Source organism: Vombatus ursinus, unplaced genomic scaffold (assembly GCF_900497805.2).
Source record: "Vombatus ursinus unplaced genomic scaffold, bare-nosed wombat genome assembly UNPS02014941.1, whole genome shotgun sequence".
Lineage (NCBI taxonomy): Eukaryota > Metazoa > Chordata > Mammalia > Diprotodontia > Vombatidae > Vombatus > Vombatus ursinus.
Window position 1 is genome coordinate 59,370 of NW_020954719.1, and position 18,569 is coordinate 77,938.

The 18,569-nt window shown below is 35.5% G+C and overlaps 1 protein-coding gene across 2 annotated transcripts in view; it reads right to left on the minus strand.

The window, feature by feature from the left end:
- The window catches only part of CNTN1 (contactin 1), a 274,708-nt gene that overhangs the window by 23,427 nt on the left and 232,712 nt on the right, over nt 1-18,569 (minus strand). For both annotated transcript variants that reach the window (XM_027844389.1, XM_027844390.1), the window contains 2 exons: nt 4,485-4,719; nt 1,558-1,661 (listed from right to left, as the gene is read on the minus strand). In XM_027844389.1, the coding sequence (XP_027700190.1) occupies nt 1,558-1,661; nt 4,485-4,719 (339 nt within the window). The remainder of the gene's footprint in view (nt 1-1,557; nt 1,662-4,484; nt 4,720-18,569) is intronic.

Sequence of the window (18,569 nt, forward strand, 5' to 3'; positions counted from 1 at the left end):
TTTTTCACTCCATTTTAATTTTTTGAGTCCCCACAGCCATCTTTGCCAACTTATTCTAGTATTAGTATTCAAATCATGCTCTAAGAATCTGCCAGTGGAATAATATCAACCTTGTCTTCAACTTTAATTTTCTTTCTCTGTTACAGAAACTTCTAGAGCATCTTTGCAACAGACTTTGAGATCATAAACTGTAAGGTTTTTTTTTGTTTTGTTTTGTTTTGTTCTTTAGAGCTGGGATTGTTTTTCATTTGTATTACCTATTCCAGACACAGTGCTGAGCATAAAGCCTTATTATCAGTACTTAATAAATGCTGAATGGAAATGTAAGCCAGGGTAGCAGAGCTGGATCCTCACTTGTTTTCCCACTAGAGTCACACTTTGTAGATTTGTGGATTTCATTTTTCAGTAGTGTCTTCATGACCTCCATCTGGAGTTTTCTTGACTTAAGAAACTGGAGTGGTTTGCCATTTCCATCTCCAGCTCATTTTACAGATAAGGAAGCTGAAGCAAACAGGGTTAAGTAACTTGCCCAGGGTCACATAGATTTCTGAGACCTGATTTGAACTCAGGAAGATACATCTTCTTGATTCCAGGACTGGCATTCTATCCATTGCACCACCTAGCTGCAACAATTCTTTGTGGATATATCCTTATCATTTTTCCATAGACTTCTTCAAAGTAAACCATCAAACACATTCTTTCAGATTTATGTTCTACAGTAAAACAAAAACTAATTTACCATGTGCATAAAGTAATTTTGTGGACACTGATTATATATATAAGAAAGCAATAAAAATACATATATTAGAACAAGTGTTCTTAACTTTTTTGTTACATGTAACCGTTTTTGGGCAGTCTGATGTAGCGTTTGGGCTCCACAGAATAATGTTTTTTAATGCATATTATATAGTAGATGTGATGGCAAAGGTAACGGATTATATTTAAATAGTTATCAAAATATTTTTGAAAAAATAAGTTCATGGACCTCATGTTAATAATTTGTTTATATTATAAAGCGGGTCTTATTCAGGTCTCTTGTTTTTGATACCTCTTTCCAGTTATCTATCAAGTCTATTTTTTCATTTAGCTCATTCTGCCTACTTCATTGAAAGGATCGTATTATCTTTCTAGATGCAATCTCTAATTCATATTCACCTTCCAGTTTTGCTAGCAGAGTCCTTGACATATGACATATCCCCCAACTGAATTTGTCTTCTAAAGTTGATTTGGAGGCTACATTACCCCAGGTGCCAGATTTCCTATGGCTCTGACTGAAAAACAGAATGTTTTTCCCTTTCCTACAGTTACCTGTCACTTACTCATTAGCAATTAACCATTAATAATAAGAAAATGCCAATTAACATAGGAAAGTAAAGAACCTTCACACAGAGTACACATAGTATACATCTATTTACCACACATACACATAAATCTATACTGTTACCTAAATTCAACTGTTTGGATAAGTCAAAGGAAATAGAATAATGCAATATTTTAACAATTATAGCAAAATTTATTTTAGAAGAATGTGTTTGCTACAATAAAATTTGAACTCACCTGATAGCCCTCCACAGTTTTTTCAAAAACGTGTTTCCAAGAAACGGAGATTTCAGAAGAAGATAGGACTTTTATGCTCACATCTGTAGGAGCTTCATTGGGTGCTAAAGAATTGATAAAAAGTTTCTTAATTTTCAGTGCTACATTTATTTACTACAAAATTTAATATGACTATTTATATTTTAATATATCTTTGCTTTTATTTTATTTTTATTTTTGTCTCTTTTTAACATTACTTTAAATTTTTTTTGAGTTCCAAATTGTTCCCCCTTCCCTCTTTCCTCTCCTCCACCCATTGAGAAGGCAAGCAATATGATATCAATGTAAAGTCACACAAAATGTTTCCATATTAGTTACATTACAAAAAAAAATAAAAGGAAGGAAGGAAAAGAAAAAAAGAAAGAGCAAGAAACATAAAGAAAGTGAAAAAATCAATCTGCACTTAGTTTATAAGTTCTCTCTTTGAAGGTGGATAGGATTTTTCATCATGGGTTCTTTAAGAATTGCCTTGGATCATTGTATTGATCAGCGTACCTAAGTTTTTCACAGGTGATCACTGTTACAATACTGCTGTGTACAATGTTCTACTGGTTCTGCTCATTTTACTTTATGTTAGTTTTTCTAAAACCATTCCCTTCATAATTTCTTATAACACAACACTATTCCATCACAATCACAAACCACAACTTGTCCAACCATTCCCCAATTGATGGGCATCTCCTCAATTTCTAATTCTTCGTCACCACAAAAAGAGCTGCTACAAATAATTTGGTCTTTCTTCCTTTTTTTAAATTGCTTTGAAGAAGTGGTATTGCCAGGTCAAAGAGTATACACAATTTTATAGCCCTTTGGGCAAAGTTCCAAATTGTTCTCCAGAATGGTTAGACTGATGCATAATTCCACCAAAAGTATATTTTTTGTTGTTTAGTCATTTTGTTGCTTCAGTAATGTCCAATTCATCGTGATGTCATTTGAGGTTTTCTTGGTAAAGATACTGGAGTGGTTTGCCATTTCCTTCTTCAGTTCATTTTATAGATAAGGAAACTGAGGCAAACAGGGTTAAGTGACTTGTCCAAGGTCACATAGTTAGTAAGTGTCTGAGACCAGATTTAAACTCAGGGAGATGAGTCTTCCTGACTCCAGGCCTATCTACCATGCCACCTAGCTGCCCTAACAGTGCTTCAGTGTACCTGTTTTTGCCAGATCTCCTCTAAGCAGTCATTATTTTCCTCTTCTGTCATGTTAGCCACTCTGCAAGATGTGAGGTGACAACTCAGAGTTGTTTTAATTTTCATTTCTCTAATCAATAGTGATGTAGAGTATTTTTCATGTGACTACTGATAACTTTGATTTCTTCTAAAACTATCTGTTCATGTGTATTGACCATTTATCAATTGGGGAATGGTTCTTATTTTTATAAATTTGACTCAGTTCTCTATATATATGAGAAATGAGGTCTTTATCAAAGAAATATGCTATAAATTTTCCCTTCGGTTTCCTGTTTTCCTTCTAATATTGATTGCATTGGTTTTGTTTGTGCAATTTTTTTTAAAATTTCATGTAATCAAAATGATCCATTTTGTTTCATGTTTGGTCATAAACTCTTCCCTTATCCACATATCTGACAGATACATTTTCCATACTCCATTAATTTACTGATATCTCCCATCGTGTACCCATTTTGACCTTATTTTGGAATATTGGTGTGAGAGGTTGGTCTATGCCTAGTTTCTGCCAAACTGCTTTCCAGTTTTCCCAGCAATTTTTGTCAAATAGTGAGTTCTTGTCCCAAAAGCATGGATCTTTGCATGGATCTAGATTACTAGATTATCCAATTTTGCGTTTATTTAGATTATTGTTGTACTATCTAGATTACTAGATTACTCTGGTCATTTACTACTGTGCACTGTGTACCTAATCTATTCCACTGATTCTCCACTCTATTTCCAAGCCAGTAACAGATTATTTTGATGATTATTGCTTTATAGTATAGTACTGATAGGCTGGGGGTAGGTAGGTAGCATGGTGGTTGGAATCCTGAATTTGAATCCTGCCTCAGACACTTACTAGCTGTGTGACCTGAGGTAAATCACTGTTTGCCTCTGTTTCGTCATCTATAAAATGAACTGGAGAAGGAAATGGCAAACCACTCCAATATCTTTGCCAAGAAAACCTCAAATGGGGTCACAAAGAGTCAAACACAACTGAAACAACTGCACAACAACAACTACTAAGCTAACTTCCTTCAATTTTTTTCATTCATTCCTTTGATATTCTCAACCTTTTGTTTTTCTAGATGAATTTTGTTCTTTTTTTCCTAAATGCTGTAAAACAATTCTTCCTTAGTTTAATTGTTATGATGCTGAATAAGTAAGTTAATTTAGGTAGAATGGTCATTTTTATGGTATTGACTTGAAAAAGGAAGTTGTTGGTTATATATGGGAAGAAAGTGAACAAAATGTCATGGAGAAGCGACAAATTGCACTAGTAGAGGGAATGTACTCTTAGTTCCATTAAAATTAACAATACTAGTTATTCAAGTTTCTCAAGACAGTTTCTCAAGAAAATTAGATAATGGTATCACAGAGGTCAATAGGAACATGGATGTAACAGGCAGGAATGTTATTCCAATATTCATTTTGTAGATGAGGAAATTGAGCCCCAGAGAAGTGAAATGATTTGATATACAGGTGTAAGTATCAGATCCAGCATTTGAACCCAGATTCTCTGACTCCAAATCAAATATTCTTCAATGTTATCTCATAGAGGAAAAGAATTAGAATGAATTTAACTCCAAATTTTATAATTCACTAAATTATTACACTTCTCACTAGCAATTAGGAACTAGCACACAAATCTGTCTACAGAACTTATCTACTAAGATTAGAAATAAAGCAAAATTAACTTGGAATGTCTTTTTTACTTACCATCTTGCGCAGAATAAATGACTGCTGTAAGACTGAATGGTCCATCTCCTTTGTTGTTAAAGGCTTTCACTTTTACTTGAAATTCAGTGGAAGGGGACATTGTTTCATCTTTATGAACATACCGGCCAATATCTGGATTAGTAACTGTTACTTTTTTCCACTCTTTTCCACCAAATGGCTTGAAAGCCACTATGTAACCAAAATTGTTGCCATAGTGGTATTCTCGTGACAAAGGCTAAATGGGCAGAAAAGATTAAATCCATTTCAGCTGCTATCCAAATGAATTTACCAGAAAATTTAAAGTCATTAAAGTATTAATGAATTGTACTTTTTAAAAAAAATAGTTATTGCTATATTGTTATTCAGTTGTTTTTCAGTTGTGTCCAAGTTTTCATGACCCCATTTGGGGTTTTCTTGGCAGACATTGGAGTGATTTGCCTTTTCCTTCTCCAGCTCATTTTATAGATCAGGACTCAGGTAAACAGGGTTAAGTGATTTGCCCAGGGTCACAAAACTAACAAGTGTCTGAGGCCAGATTTAAACTCAGGAAGATGAGTCTTCCTGACTCCAGGCCTAACAACTCTATCTACTCTTCCACCTAGTTCCCCAGATATTGCTATGTTGTTGTTCGTCCTTCGTTCTCAACGTGAACCATGACATCACGGAGGTTATGTTATGACATGCAAGTGAATTGGATTTAAGTGATGGAGGGCTGTGCAAAATCACTAGCCTCACTTTCTCCTCCAGAGCCATCCAGGTCCAGTGGTGACATATAGATCAGGACTACTGGACATTGGCCTTGGATGTAGTGGGAGACCTAGGCCTTTTTAAGTCAAAACTGACTGAGGCAATATCCATTCAGTGATCAAGGCTAGGTAAGAAATGAGGTAGAGAATGGCCTCTTTATCTAGACACAAAAGAAAAATCAATCTGGGAGGGGGTGACCCTCAGGGTTTCTGGCCAAAACAGAAACAACTGTAATTTACATTCACTCTGAGCCAATCAGGGCTCAAACAATGACCTAGTATGGTTTGGCCTGGGACCTATTGTTGGCTAATCAATGAGAGCCAGTGATTTGGGTTTAAGGCCTGGTACTTAAGAGGAAAAAAAAGGTTTTAGTGGTCAAAATTCAGGAAGGAAGGAAGGAAGGAAGGAAGGAAGGAAGGAAGGAAGGAAGGAAGGAGGGAGGGAGGGAGGGAGGGAGGGAGGGAGGGAGGGAGGAAGGAAGGAAGATATTGCTATGCCTACTCCACAAATTGTCAGAAACAAAAAGACCAAGGAAGTAGGCAGTCATTCAATTAAGAGGGAACTACCTACTTTGCTCTAATGGTTAGGAATCCCCCTCCCCCCTTTAATTTAGAGTTGAGGAGAGGAGAAATGAGTTAATCAGCACAATTGATTCCCACCCCTACTCTCAGTCCAGTTGATGAAATGTCTATGTAAGGGGCGAGTATTAAACATATAACAATGTTTTAACATCTTAAATAGAAAGGTCTTATACTCTGTTACTCCTTTCCAAGGTGTGAAGAAATCTTCTAATCAAAACTGATGCTATTAGAAGGAAACTAGCTACTGAATAACAAAGGATCAGCCATGCCATTGGTGGCCCTTAAAAAAATGAGAAACTCCTTATGAGTCAACTGAAACCAGACATGGTTCTGTGTGTGACCTCTATTAACGGAGGAGAAAAAGAATTATGAAAGAAGATTCTAGTTCCTGAAAGGAAATTATTCCATCCCTCCAAAATATTGGCCATATTGTTGATATAGAAGTCATTATAACAATACACCTTGTTGATGTACAAAATTAAAAAAATCATCAAAACCTTCAGCTGAATTGCAATTTTTTTACACAGATAACTCTAGAAATACAGACCAAATTAATTTATTTTTTTCAAGGACAATTAATTGTCAGTTAAATATACATTAATTTGAACTTCAGTGTTAAATGCATTTTCCTTTTGCAAAATTATGATCAGAATACTTGCTTTAACACATTCCTTATAATACATGTAATTTATTTAAAACTATTTTAAAAGGAGTGGATTGCATGCAGATAATCATATAATTTTCTAGACACATTTTTGTCTATATAGATAACTATCAGAACTTATTTCATTTTTAAAATGTTTTTATGTTTCAAGGAAGATACAAAAGTGCCTTGCAATTGGAGTGACTGATTTTAAGATCCACCACAGGTAATCAATAATCTCTGAAGCACTTTTGATTGATTATATAGATTCTAAAGGGAAGACTCTCTACCATTGGCAGTTTTAAATGTAAGCACATGAACATTACCAATAACAGAGATTTCTTGTATTAATATATTTATAAAAATGATATTTATGAAATTGAAATGCATGGTTGAGTTTTAAGAAAAAAACATTTATTCATTAACTATATAAAATTCATTTAAGCAATGAAATACTGTATTGTGAAAGGTGTAGAATTTTAAAACAATAAGGATTTGAACAGGAAAAAAAAAGAAAGAAAATTAATCCTCAATCCTTGAGGGATGGGAAAGGGGAAATTTCCTTCTCTTCTGTTCTTCTACTATACAGGCCAAAGGATGTCTCACAGCAGAATAAATAGTATAGCAGGAGATACCACATCCAAAAAGAAGCAAGCCCATGAGTCAAAATTAGGAGACAACTCAGAAAACTGTGACCTTTGTAAGTCATGCAGACATCTAGTCTTGAGTATTGGGATTGAGTTGCAGAAAAGAATATGCTCAGGGAGCCCAACTGAGCAACTTACTAGCACAGACAATGTACTCAGGGGAAGTGGCATAAGGTCACTATATGAAGAAAAAGATTAGTGGAGTCCTGAGGTTCTGGATTGTAAGTTGCCTGTGCTGTAACTGTTTACTGTATCCCAGTACTAGATCCTACTCATATACTCTATGTGTATGCTCATTCATTCCACTGATGCTTTTGTGCAGTTCTGGGAGAATGTTACAAGTATATTGGGGGAGGGTTTTTAAAAAACTATTGTTTTCATGATGCCATTTCAGAAATGATCAGCTGATTATTAAAAGTAATACATTGCTAGGAACTTGTGTACTCTAGTTTTAAAAGTTCAGCTCCACTAGGTACTTTGAACCTAACAATAATCATCCCACTTTCCCTCCAACCCACCCAAATCCTCATCTTCCACATGCAGATTAGAAGGAGGGACACACTCAAAAGGGGAGATTCATCAAGTCTAAATCAGCCTTTCTGCAGTTTTCACCCAAAGCTTCCCTTTGGAACAGAAAGTCGATTCTCTATTCATGTGATACAATCTTAAACACATGGACTTCTATCATTGGATAGCTTGGGATATCTTGAAGTAGCAGCATGGTGCAACAGAACAAGTGCTTAATTATGAGTCTGGAGAACTGGGTTTGTCTCTACCTCCTGTGCGACTTTGGGCAATTTACAATTCATTCAGTTTCAACTTAGAGGCAGGTAAGTGGCATAGTGGATAGAGCACTGGGTCTTGATTCAGGAAGACCTGAGTTCAAATCCAGACTCAGATACTAGCTGTGTGATGCTGGACAAATCACAACCTCAGTGTCTCCAACTGTAAAAATGGGGAGCACCTATTTTGTAGCATTATTGTGAGGATCAAACACATAGTAGGTGTTATAAAAATGCTTGTTTGTTTATCTGCTCATCATTTATATTAGAGGTTAAGATTAGATGATCGCTAAGGTTCCTTTTAGCTCTCAGTCCAGGAGACTTCCCTTCTCCCTACCCAAATCATTTGTTCTTCAGATTTAATATTCCCAGTTTTTTTAGCTGATGTTTACATAGCATGACTATGAGGTCCTTCACAATTCTGATTGTCCTTCTTTAATTTCTCTCTAGTTTATAAATTTCCTTCCTAAAATTCTGTTGTTCTTCAGATATAGTTTGACCAAGACAGAATATAACAAGATTATCATCTCTGTAGATCTGGAAACTATGCCTTTCTTATGGTAGCCTAATATTAAGTTAGCTTAATTGATATCATGTCACATAAGCAGCAGAATGCTGGCAAATGTTTAACAACCAGTTCTGTGGGGGGAACATGTATATATGGCACTTTTAAACTTAATCTTCATATTTTTCCCATCACTTTCATAAATCTAGACAAATCAACAAAACAATAAAGTGGGTACTGATTTGTAGCATCTGTCAATTTCTGAAGTGTAAATGTTCCTGAAAATGTAACAGTTATCTCTCTAGTCACTATGAGCTAGTTCCAGCACACTCTTGCACATGGGTGCCTCCTAATGAGTTAATCATCTACTAAAATCCCTAGATGTTTTCTCAGATAACTACTTATTTTATGTTTATAAAGATTTTTTCCTAGTGTTTTTTGTCTTTTAAAAAAATTATTATGAATTTTGCAATCATCAAAAGATAAATTTCAATGTACAGAAAGAAAAGCAACAAAGTGAATATGTAGAACCTCCGTTCATGTTCTATGTAGTTTTTAAATTTAGTAAAGCAATAACAAAAATTGCCTTTTCCTTGACCCTTCTGAACTTTTTTGGGTTTATTCTGTGTATTTTATTGGTTTGCTTACATTATTTTTTTCTTTTCTTTTTTTCATCTCTAACACAACCCACTAACTTATCCCTCCCAATAGAAACCCAAACTGAACCCCAGTCCCTTGTATAAATCAAGAATAAGTATGATGAGTATAGATCATAAGTATAATAAGTATGGTCAAGTCATAAATATAATAGTCATTAGTATACACTAAGTACAGTGAAGCAAAATAAATCAACACTGTGACCATGTCTGAAAATGTATGTCTCATTTTGCACTTCTTGCCCATCACCTCTGTCAGGAGGTAGGAGGTATATCATTAATCATAAGACTTTTAAAGTCATGTTTGGTCACTACATTGATCAGAGTTCTGAATTCTTTCCAAGTTGTTTTTCTTTACATGAACATGGTCATCATGTAAATTTTTATTTTTTTTATTATTTGATTTTCCCCCAGTTAAATGTAAAAAACAATTTTTCACGTTCATTTTTTAAAATTTGGAGTTTCAAATTCTCTTCCTCCCTCCCTCCCCAAACCCCACATTGAGAAGGCAAGCAATTTGATATAGGTTATACTTGTGTAGTCATGCAAACCACTTCCGTAATAGTCATATTGTGAAAGAAAACAGACAAGAAAAAGCACTTCAAGAAAAATAAAGTAAAAAAAAGTATGCTTTAATCTGTATTCAGACACAATCAGTTCTTTCTCTGGGGATGGATAGCACTTTTCATCATAAGTGCTTCAGAGCTGTCTTGGATTACTGTATTGCTGAGTCACTCACGGCTGATCATCTTACAATATTGCTATTGCTTTGAACACAGTACATTTCACTTTGCTCAGCCCATTCAAGTCTTGCCATGTTTTTCTGAGAGCATCTTGCTCATCATTTCTTATAGTAAAATAATATTCCATCAAAATCTCATACCACAAGTTGTTCAGGTATTCCCCAATTGATGGGCATCCCCTCAATTTTTAATTCTTTGCCCCCAGAAAAGAGCTGCTATAAATACTTTTGTACATATAGATCCTTTTCCTTTTTTTTCTTTATCACTTTTGGGACACAGAAATCATAGTGGTATTGCTAGGTCAAAGAGTATGCCTGGTTTTTATAGTTCCAAATTGCTCTACACAATGGTTGAAATAGTTCACAACTCCACCAACAGTGCATTAATGTCTCATTTTTCCCACATTGCCTCCAACACTTGTCATTTATCTTTTCTGTCCTATTAGGCAATCTATTAGGTACAAAGTAGCAGAACTGTTTTAATTTGCATTTCTCTCATCAATAGTGAGTTAGAGTATTTTTTCATATGGCTCTAGATAGCTTTGATTACTTCATCTGAACACTGATCATATCTTTTGATCATTTATCAATTGGGGAATGGCTCTTATTTTTATAAATTTGACTCAGTTCTCTATATGCTTGAGAAATGAGGCCTTCATCAGAGAAACTTGCTTCAAAATTTTTTTCATAGTTACTATTGCTAGCTGTATTTCCCTCCACCCTATTCCTCCCCATTTATTCCATTCTGTCTCTCCTCTCCCCCCTGTGCCTTCTCAAAAGTGTTTTGCTTCTGACTACCCCCCCTCCATCAATCTGCCCTCCCTTCTATCACTTCATCCCCTCTTTTATCACTTTCCCCTCCTACTTTGCTGTAGGGTAAGATAGATTTCTATACACAATTGAGTGTGTATGTTACTCCCTCTTCAGCCAATTCTGATGAGAATAAGGTTCATTCACTCCTTCTCATTTCACTCTTCTTCCTCTTCACTGTAAAAGCTTTTTTTGACTCTTTTATGTAAGATAATTTACCCCATTCTACCTCTCCCTTTCTTTCTCCCAGTACATTCCTCTCTTACCTCTTAATTTTATTTTTTAGATATCATCCCTTCATATTGAACTCACACCTGTGCCCATTGTCTATACATACTCTTTCTAACTAGTAATGAGAAAGGTCTCATGAGTTACAAATATCATTTTCTCATGTAAGTTTGTGAACAGTTTAACTTTAATAAGTCCCTTATAGTTTCTCTTTCCTGTTTACCTTTTTTATGCTTCTCTTCAGTCTTGTATTGGAAAGTCAAAATTTCTATTCAGCTCTGGTCTTTTCTCAAGAGTGTTTGAAATTCGTCTACCTCATTGAATGCCCATGTTTTCCCCTGAAGGATTATACTCAATTTTGCTGGGTAGATGATTCTTGGTTGTAATCCTAGCTACTTTGCCCTCTGGAATATCATATTCTAAGCCCTCTGGTCCTTTAATGTGAAAGTTGCTAAATGTTGTGTTATTTAGTTTCCACAATACTTGAATTGTTTCTTTCTGGCTGTTTGCAATATTTTCTCCTTGAACTGGGAACTCTGAAATTTGGCTATAATATTTCTGGGAGTTTTCATTTTGGGATCTCTTTCAGGAGGTGATCAGTAGATTTTTTCAATTTCTATTTTACCCTCTGTTTCTAGAATATCAGGGCAGTTTTCCCTGATTAATTTCTAGGCTCTTTTTTTGATCATGGTTTTCAGCAAGCCCAATAATTTTTAAATTCTCTTTCCTGGATCTGTTTTCCAGGTCAGTTGTTCTTCCAATAAGATATTTCACAATGCCTTCCATTTTTTCATTCTTTTAGTTTAGTTTTGTTGTTTCTTGATTGCCTGTAAAGTCATTACCTTCCATTTGCTCCAGTCTAATTTTTAAGGAATTATTTTCTTCAGTGAACTTTTGGACCTCTTTTACCATTTGCCATTTTTTAAACACTCTTTTCTGCCCTGGAACTGTGAGGAGTGTCCCTCCTCCACTGTGGCCAGAAGCTCTGTTGTGCTAGTGCTCTTCCTCGCCCTGGGACTGCCACCCAAGACTGTGACCTCAATCCAAGTATGGGCAAAGCATTGCCCCAGTGCTAGCTAAAAGACCCATGTAATCTCCTTCTGACCAGCTGTTCAACTCCTTTGCCGTCTTTAGGCTGAGAGCTCCAGAAACAGTCACTGCCACTGCCACTGCCACTGCTGATTCAGTCACTCTCACAGCCTGCTCCTGGTTTGCTGGGGCTAAGGTTGTGCTGGCGCAGCCTGGGATGGACTGTGCTACACTCTCCCCAAGGTGCGACAGAACTTTCCTGCCAACCTTCCAAGTTGTCTTAGAAATTTGTTTTACTCCACCTTTTTGAGGGTTCTGCTTCTCTAGAATTTATTTAGAGTCATTTTTTAAAGGTGTTTGGAGGGGTCTGGGGGAGAGATCAGGTGAGTCCCTGACTTCTTGGCTCCCCCCCCACCCCCACCATGTACATTTTTTCTCCTGGTTCTCAAGTCACTGCATGAGGTCATACAAATTTTCCTTTGAGTCTCTGAATTATTCATATGAATAATTTCTTATATAAGAATATTATAGTCATATAATATGATTTTCTCAGCTTTCCCCCAATTAATGGACATCTCCTTTGTGTCTAGTTCTTTCTTCATCAACAAAAACATCTACTATGAATTTATCTTCCATGATTATCTCTATCCTTGGTCTGAACTCTCCCACAATCAAACAGATTTTATTCTTTATTCCTCTAATTTGTTTATGATGTGACATTTTATATTTAGGTTATGTGATCTATTTGGAACTTATTGTGGTGTGTGGTGTGAGATCTGGGTCTAAAACCCAATTTCTGCTGGACAGCTTTTACCAAAATTGTTTCTCTGATAGTGAATAATTGCAGTCTTTGGGTTTATCAAACACCATGTATGTACGTATGCATGTATGTATATTTGCCAGTACCAAATACTTTTAAATGATTACTATTTTGTAGTATAATTTAATATCTGGTACATACATTATTGAATAAAAAAGGTAATTTAAGTAGCATTGTTGTTTTTATTATGTTGGTCCAAACCATGGGTAATTAATAACTCTCCAGTTTTTTAGGTCCATTTTCATTTCTGTAGAGAGTGGGTTTTTTTTTAAAGTTGTATTCATGTAGTTCCTATGTGTATTTCAATAAAGGAATTCCTAAATGTTTTAAACATTACGCAGATAATTTGAATGGAATTTCTTTCTGTATCTCTTCTTGCTTGATTTTGTTGGTTATAGACAGAAATACTAATGATTTAGATGGGCTTATTTTATGTCCTTCCAGTTTGCTGTAGTTATTGATTATTTCATTTGCTTATAGTTGACTCAACAGACTCTCTGTCTAGAACTAGATAAATAAATCTGTTATCTGCAAAAATTTCTCTTTGTTTATGCTTTGTCTCTTTGTTTTGATGCTTTAGCCAGACGTAGAAATATGTTAAATTACAGTGGTAATAGTGAATTGCTCTTATCTAATCTGCTTTATCTCTAAATCTAATCCTGTCTCTTAGGTTTAGAAATATAGGAAATATATTAGAAACAAGCTCATTTAATCTTATGCTTTTGTATTTTAAATAGAAATAGGTATATTTTGTTAAAATCTTTAAAAGATCTTAATGTAATGTGTGATTTTGATTTATTATTACCAGAAGTTATTATAATTTTCCTAATATTCTATCAACTCCTAGTATAAATACTATCTGGTCATAACTTACAATGTTTTTGATATATTGCTATCACCTCTTTGCTTATGCTATTATTTTATATTTAAAAGTTGTATTGATATTTGCTAGGTCTTTTGGCCAATGGTTTTCTTTTTCTGAAACATCTCTCCCTGGTTTAGGCATCAAAACCATTTCTGTATCATGGGAGGAATTTGATAGGATCCATTATTTTCCTATTTCAAACAATAAATATAATGTTAGAATTGAGAGTTCTCTCAATATTTGATTGATTCACTTGTATTTGATTCACTTGTAAATTCAATTGGCCCTGAATTTTTTCCCACTGGAAATTCATTTGCCACTTTGTGCATTTTCATTTTTGAAGGTTTTAGAGATATAAAATTTCCCCTCTGGACTGTTTTGGCTGCATCCAAAAGTTATATTATCTCATTGGCATTTTCTTTGATGAAATTTTCAATTGTTTCCACCATTTGTTTTTTAACGTATGAAGTCTTTAGGCTCAAGTTTTTAGTTTCTCATTAATTTTAGTCCTTTCTTCCATGATATGTTACTGAAAATATTTCCATTTTCTTGTGGTTGATAGGGGATGTGTTTGGTCACGGTTGCTATTTCTCAGTTTTTTAAGTTATTTGAAGCATTTTTTTAATTTGAAGATTTTACTTGAGTCTATTATTTTAAACTCTGCATGAATCTTTCTTTTTAAAGGGTGTTTCTTGTCAACAATATATTGTTGGATTCTGGTTCCTAATCCATTTTGTTAACCTCCTCCATTTTATAAACGAGTTCATTTCATTCACACTCGTGTTTACAAAATTAATTGTGTATTTTCCTCCATTTTATCAGTTTATACATTTTCTTCTCTTTGAGTTACCTGAGGGGAGATAATTATTAATAGAAATGAGTTAATAAGAGCTAATAAGAGCTAAGAATAGTTCACCTTCCACTGGCCCAGAAACATATGCAGAAGCACATATTACAGAGGAAAAGAAGAAAGGTGAACTGTACATGCAGAGCTCAGTGAGGATCAAATCAAAGAAAGGGAAATAGACAAAACTATTATAATTTTAAAGGTAAAAGGAGCAAAAAAAGAGTATATAATAGCCTGATACAACACCTCCATTATAATAAACCAGAGAAATAGACTCCTCTTCTGTTATAATTGTGAATTTAAATGCTAAATATAAATTGGATAGTCGACAATCAGTCAATAAACATTTATTAAGAACTTACTATGATAACCAGTCAGTAAACATTTATTAGGAACCTACTATGTCCCAGATATTGTTTTAAGCAATGGAGATGCAAACAAAGATAAAAGACCGTTCCTGCTCTGAAGGAACTTGCAGTATATTACAGAAGGCAATATATAAATGATTAAATATCAAAAAGCTATATATAGGTAATAAACTGGAAATAAATCAATAGAGGGAAGGCACTTGAAGTAAGAGGAGTTGGGAAAGATTTCTTGTAGAAGATGAGATTTTAGTTGGGACTTGAAAGAAGCAAAGAAAACCAGCAGGTAGAAACGAAGAGGGAGAGCATTCTATTCATGAAGCACAGAGAGTGAAAATCATCGAGTCAGGAGATGAGGTACCTTGTTCAAAGAAGAGCAAGAAAATCAATGTCATTGGATCACAGATTATGTGACAAGGTGAAAGGTGTAAGAAGAATGGAAAGGAGGAGGTGCAGGTTATAAAGGGTTCTAAATGCCAAACAGGATTTTATATTTGATCTTAGAGGCTACAGGGAGCCACTCAATTTTGAGTTAAGGTGGGGGAGGCAAGAAGGGGGGGTAGTGATCTAGTCAGATCTGACCCTTAGGAAGCCTTAGCAACTGATTGTATAATGGGGTTAGGGTGGGGTAGGGAGAGAGAGTAAAACGTCAAGGATGACATGTAGGTTGCAAGCCTGGGTGACTGGGATGATGGAAGTGTCCCCAGCAGTAACAAGGAAGACAGGAAGAGAAGAGATTTTTTGGGGAAAGATAATGAGATTAGTTTTGGACATGTTGAGTTTATGGAACATACAATTTGAGATGTACAATAGGCATCTAGAAAGGATGGAGGTCAGTGTAGGGGTTAAAGCTGGATTTGAGAATCATCAGCATAGAGAAGATCATTGAGTCCATGAAAGCTGATGAGATCACCCAGTGAAATAGTATAGAAGAAGAAGAGAAAAAGGCCTTGGATAGAGCCATGTAGGACACCTACCTTTAGCAGGTATGACATGGATGTAGACCCAGTGAGTCTGAGGAGACTGAGGAGTGGTGGTCAGAAAGGTAGGAGAACTAGAGGAGAGTAATATAGCAAAAACCTACAAAGAAGAGAATATCAAGGAGAAGAGAGTGGTCAACAATGTCAAAGCCTACAGAAAGGTAAAGACAGATGGGGATTAAGAAAATGTCATTAGATTTGGCATGTAAGAGATCACCAGTAATTTTCCAGAGTGGAGTTTTGGTTGAATAATGAGATCAGAAGGCTAGGTTACAAAGTTAATTGTTTATTTCCCTCCACTGAGGGAACTGAGAAGCCAGCCTAATTCATTTCACTTATGAGAATGAATTAAGAAGGTGAGAGGAAAGGAAATGGAAGCACCAATTGTAGATAGCTTTCTCAAGCAGGTTAGGCACAAAAGGGGATAATGAGATATGGGATATGAAATAACGGATCAAGTGAGGGTTTTTTACGGATGGGTGTGGGGCATGTGCATGTTTGTAGGCAGTAGAGAAGCAGCAGGGGAGAATGAAGGTAAGTAAGAAGGTAGGGAAATCAGTTGGAGAAGATAGGATTGAAAGAGATCATTTGTGTATGTAGAAAGTTTGCTTTTGCAGGATGGACCATGTCATTGTGTAAGACAGAGGTAATAGTGAAGAAAACAGCAGAAGGCATCTGATTGGTGGTGTAAGATGATGAGAAGGGGAGAAGAGGGTGCTCTAGGCAAATAGCCAGATTTTTTTTTTTTCAGTAAAATATGAGGCATGTTTCTCAGCTGAAAAGATGGGTAAGGGGGATCCATAGGAGATCTGAGGGGGGTTTAAAAGGTTTGGAAGAGACACTGTATTAAGTGTTATAGTGAGTTAATTAGGGAAGTGTAAAATGATTGTCCTTCAGCCACAAGGGACCAGTTGAGGTTATGTAACATAAATCCATAGTGGATCCATTCAGCACAATTTTATAATTTTCTCTACCTTCACACTAGCACATGTACAGGAGGGAAGAAATAAAAATGATCCAAGGCTGAGGGTGAGCAGGGCAAGATTGTAGATGTGATAAGGTAATTAAGAGAAAAGAATAGTATACAGTTGAACTGGTTCACCAATACAGGGAAGGGAGCAGAGTATAGCTAGTGCAGGAAAGTACTGATAGCATCAAAGGATTGGAAATCATAGTAAGGATGAAGAATAGGGTTTGGGGTTATAAGACATGAAGAGAGGTAGAATGGCAATAGATTGTGATTAGATAAGGGAATTTCAGAGTTCTTAAACAGAAAAGTGGTACATTTGGGTGATGGCAAACTAAAGGGCATGACTATCATTGTGTGGTTGAGGTGGAGAGGAGGACTAGGTGTGAGTAAGTTGAGTTAGGGTTTTGTATATGTATGTTATTTTGTATATGTATGTTAAAATATGTCAATTGGTATATGTCAATATAAGGGCAGAAATTGAGAAGAAAAAGACATGTAGTGAACTTATTTAGAAAAGAAGGAGAGTGTCCTGGAGGCAGGTAGACAATAGCCACCACAATTTTGATTGAGTAGTAGATATAGATTAAGTGAACCTCAAAGGAGAAGAGATCAATGAGTGATTTGATAGAAGGAGAACCTGGAAATGGAAATGGTGGGCAAGGAATATTCCAGAAGACAAGGGAGATTTGGTAATGTAGAAGTTCCAGATTCAGGAAACAGAGGTAAGGCCAGAGATTGATGTCATCCTGGACCCTGAGGCACACTGACTTCATAATCAATTTTGTACAGGTATTTCACCTGGACTCTTAGGAATCCATAGAGAGATGATGGGGAAAACTGAGGATACAAGCTGCAATGTAGTACAACATATTTTAAAATTATCATTATTTTCCAATCATTCTATAAGAAACATCTGAGAAAAATATGTTTAAAGTTTTGAAATTTTTTTCTCCTATAAATTTCTCAGAGTCTCTACTTACACTGAAGAAGCTCTCTATAGTCTCTGGCTTGGCAGACTACATAAGTAGTTCTCTCCCTTTCTTTCCCTTTCTCAAATTAAAGTCCTTCATTATGTAAGAAGCAAGGAAAGAAACGATGCTACTATGAACCAGATACTCTGTTAAGTGCTTTATAAATATTAAGTCTTTTAATCCTCACAACAATTCTGGGAGGTAGCTGCTATTATTGTCCCCATTTTACAGTCGTGGTAACTGAGGCAGACAGTGACTCACCCAGGGCATCACAGCTAGTAAGTGTCTGAGGCTAAATTTTAATTCAAATCTTCCTGACTCTTTCTGTACCTTCCTGAGATACAACACACTAGCCATTGCACCACCTAGGTGAAAGTCATCACATAAATACATTTTTACCAAACTTTGATAAGAACCCTCCATCTCCATTTTAAATCATTGTCCAGAAGTATAAACCTCTTTCTCATACATCTTAATGTCTTCCTCTTCTGAAGCCCTTAAATTTTATAAATAGTAGTAATGAAAAATTTACTTATGACCTCCCAAATCTTCACTTTATTGTCCAAGATGTCACAATCCATGGTATTGTTTTCTGGATTACTCTTGGAAATAGTTGTACCCATGTGAATTGCCAGATTATGTTATATAATCAGGCTTTCAAAGTATTAGTAGCTTATATACTTGGGGAGATAGTAAATTTCTCTATTTTAATGTCAGGCCAAAAAATGGCTATATTTGTATCCCTTAGCACTAGTAACAAATCTCTACTATTTCCCACCATTTCTTCCCAAGATACTTATTAAATGATCTCTTATATGTGGTGGCACATGAGTATCCACACTAAGATTCCCTAGAGGAAAAGCAACTGTCTCCTCCTGAGAGAGCCCATTCCCTCTT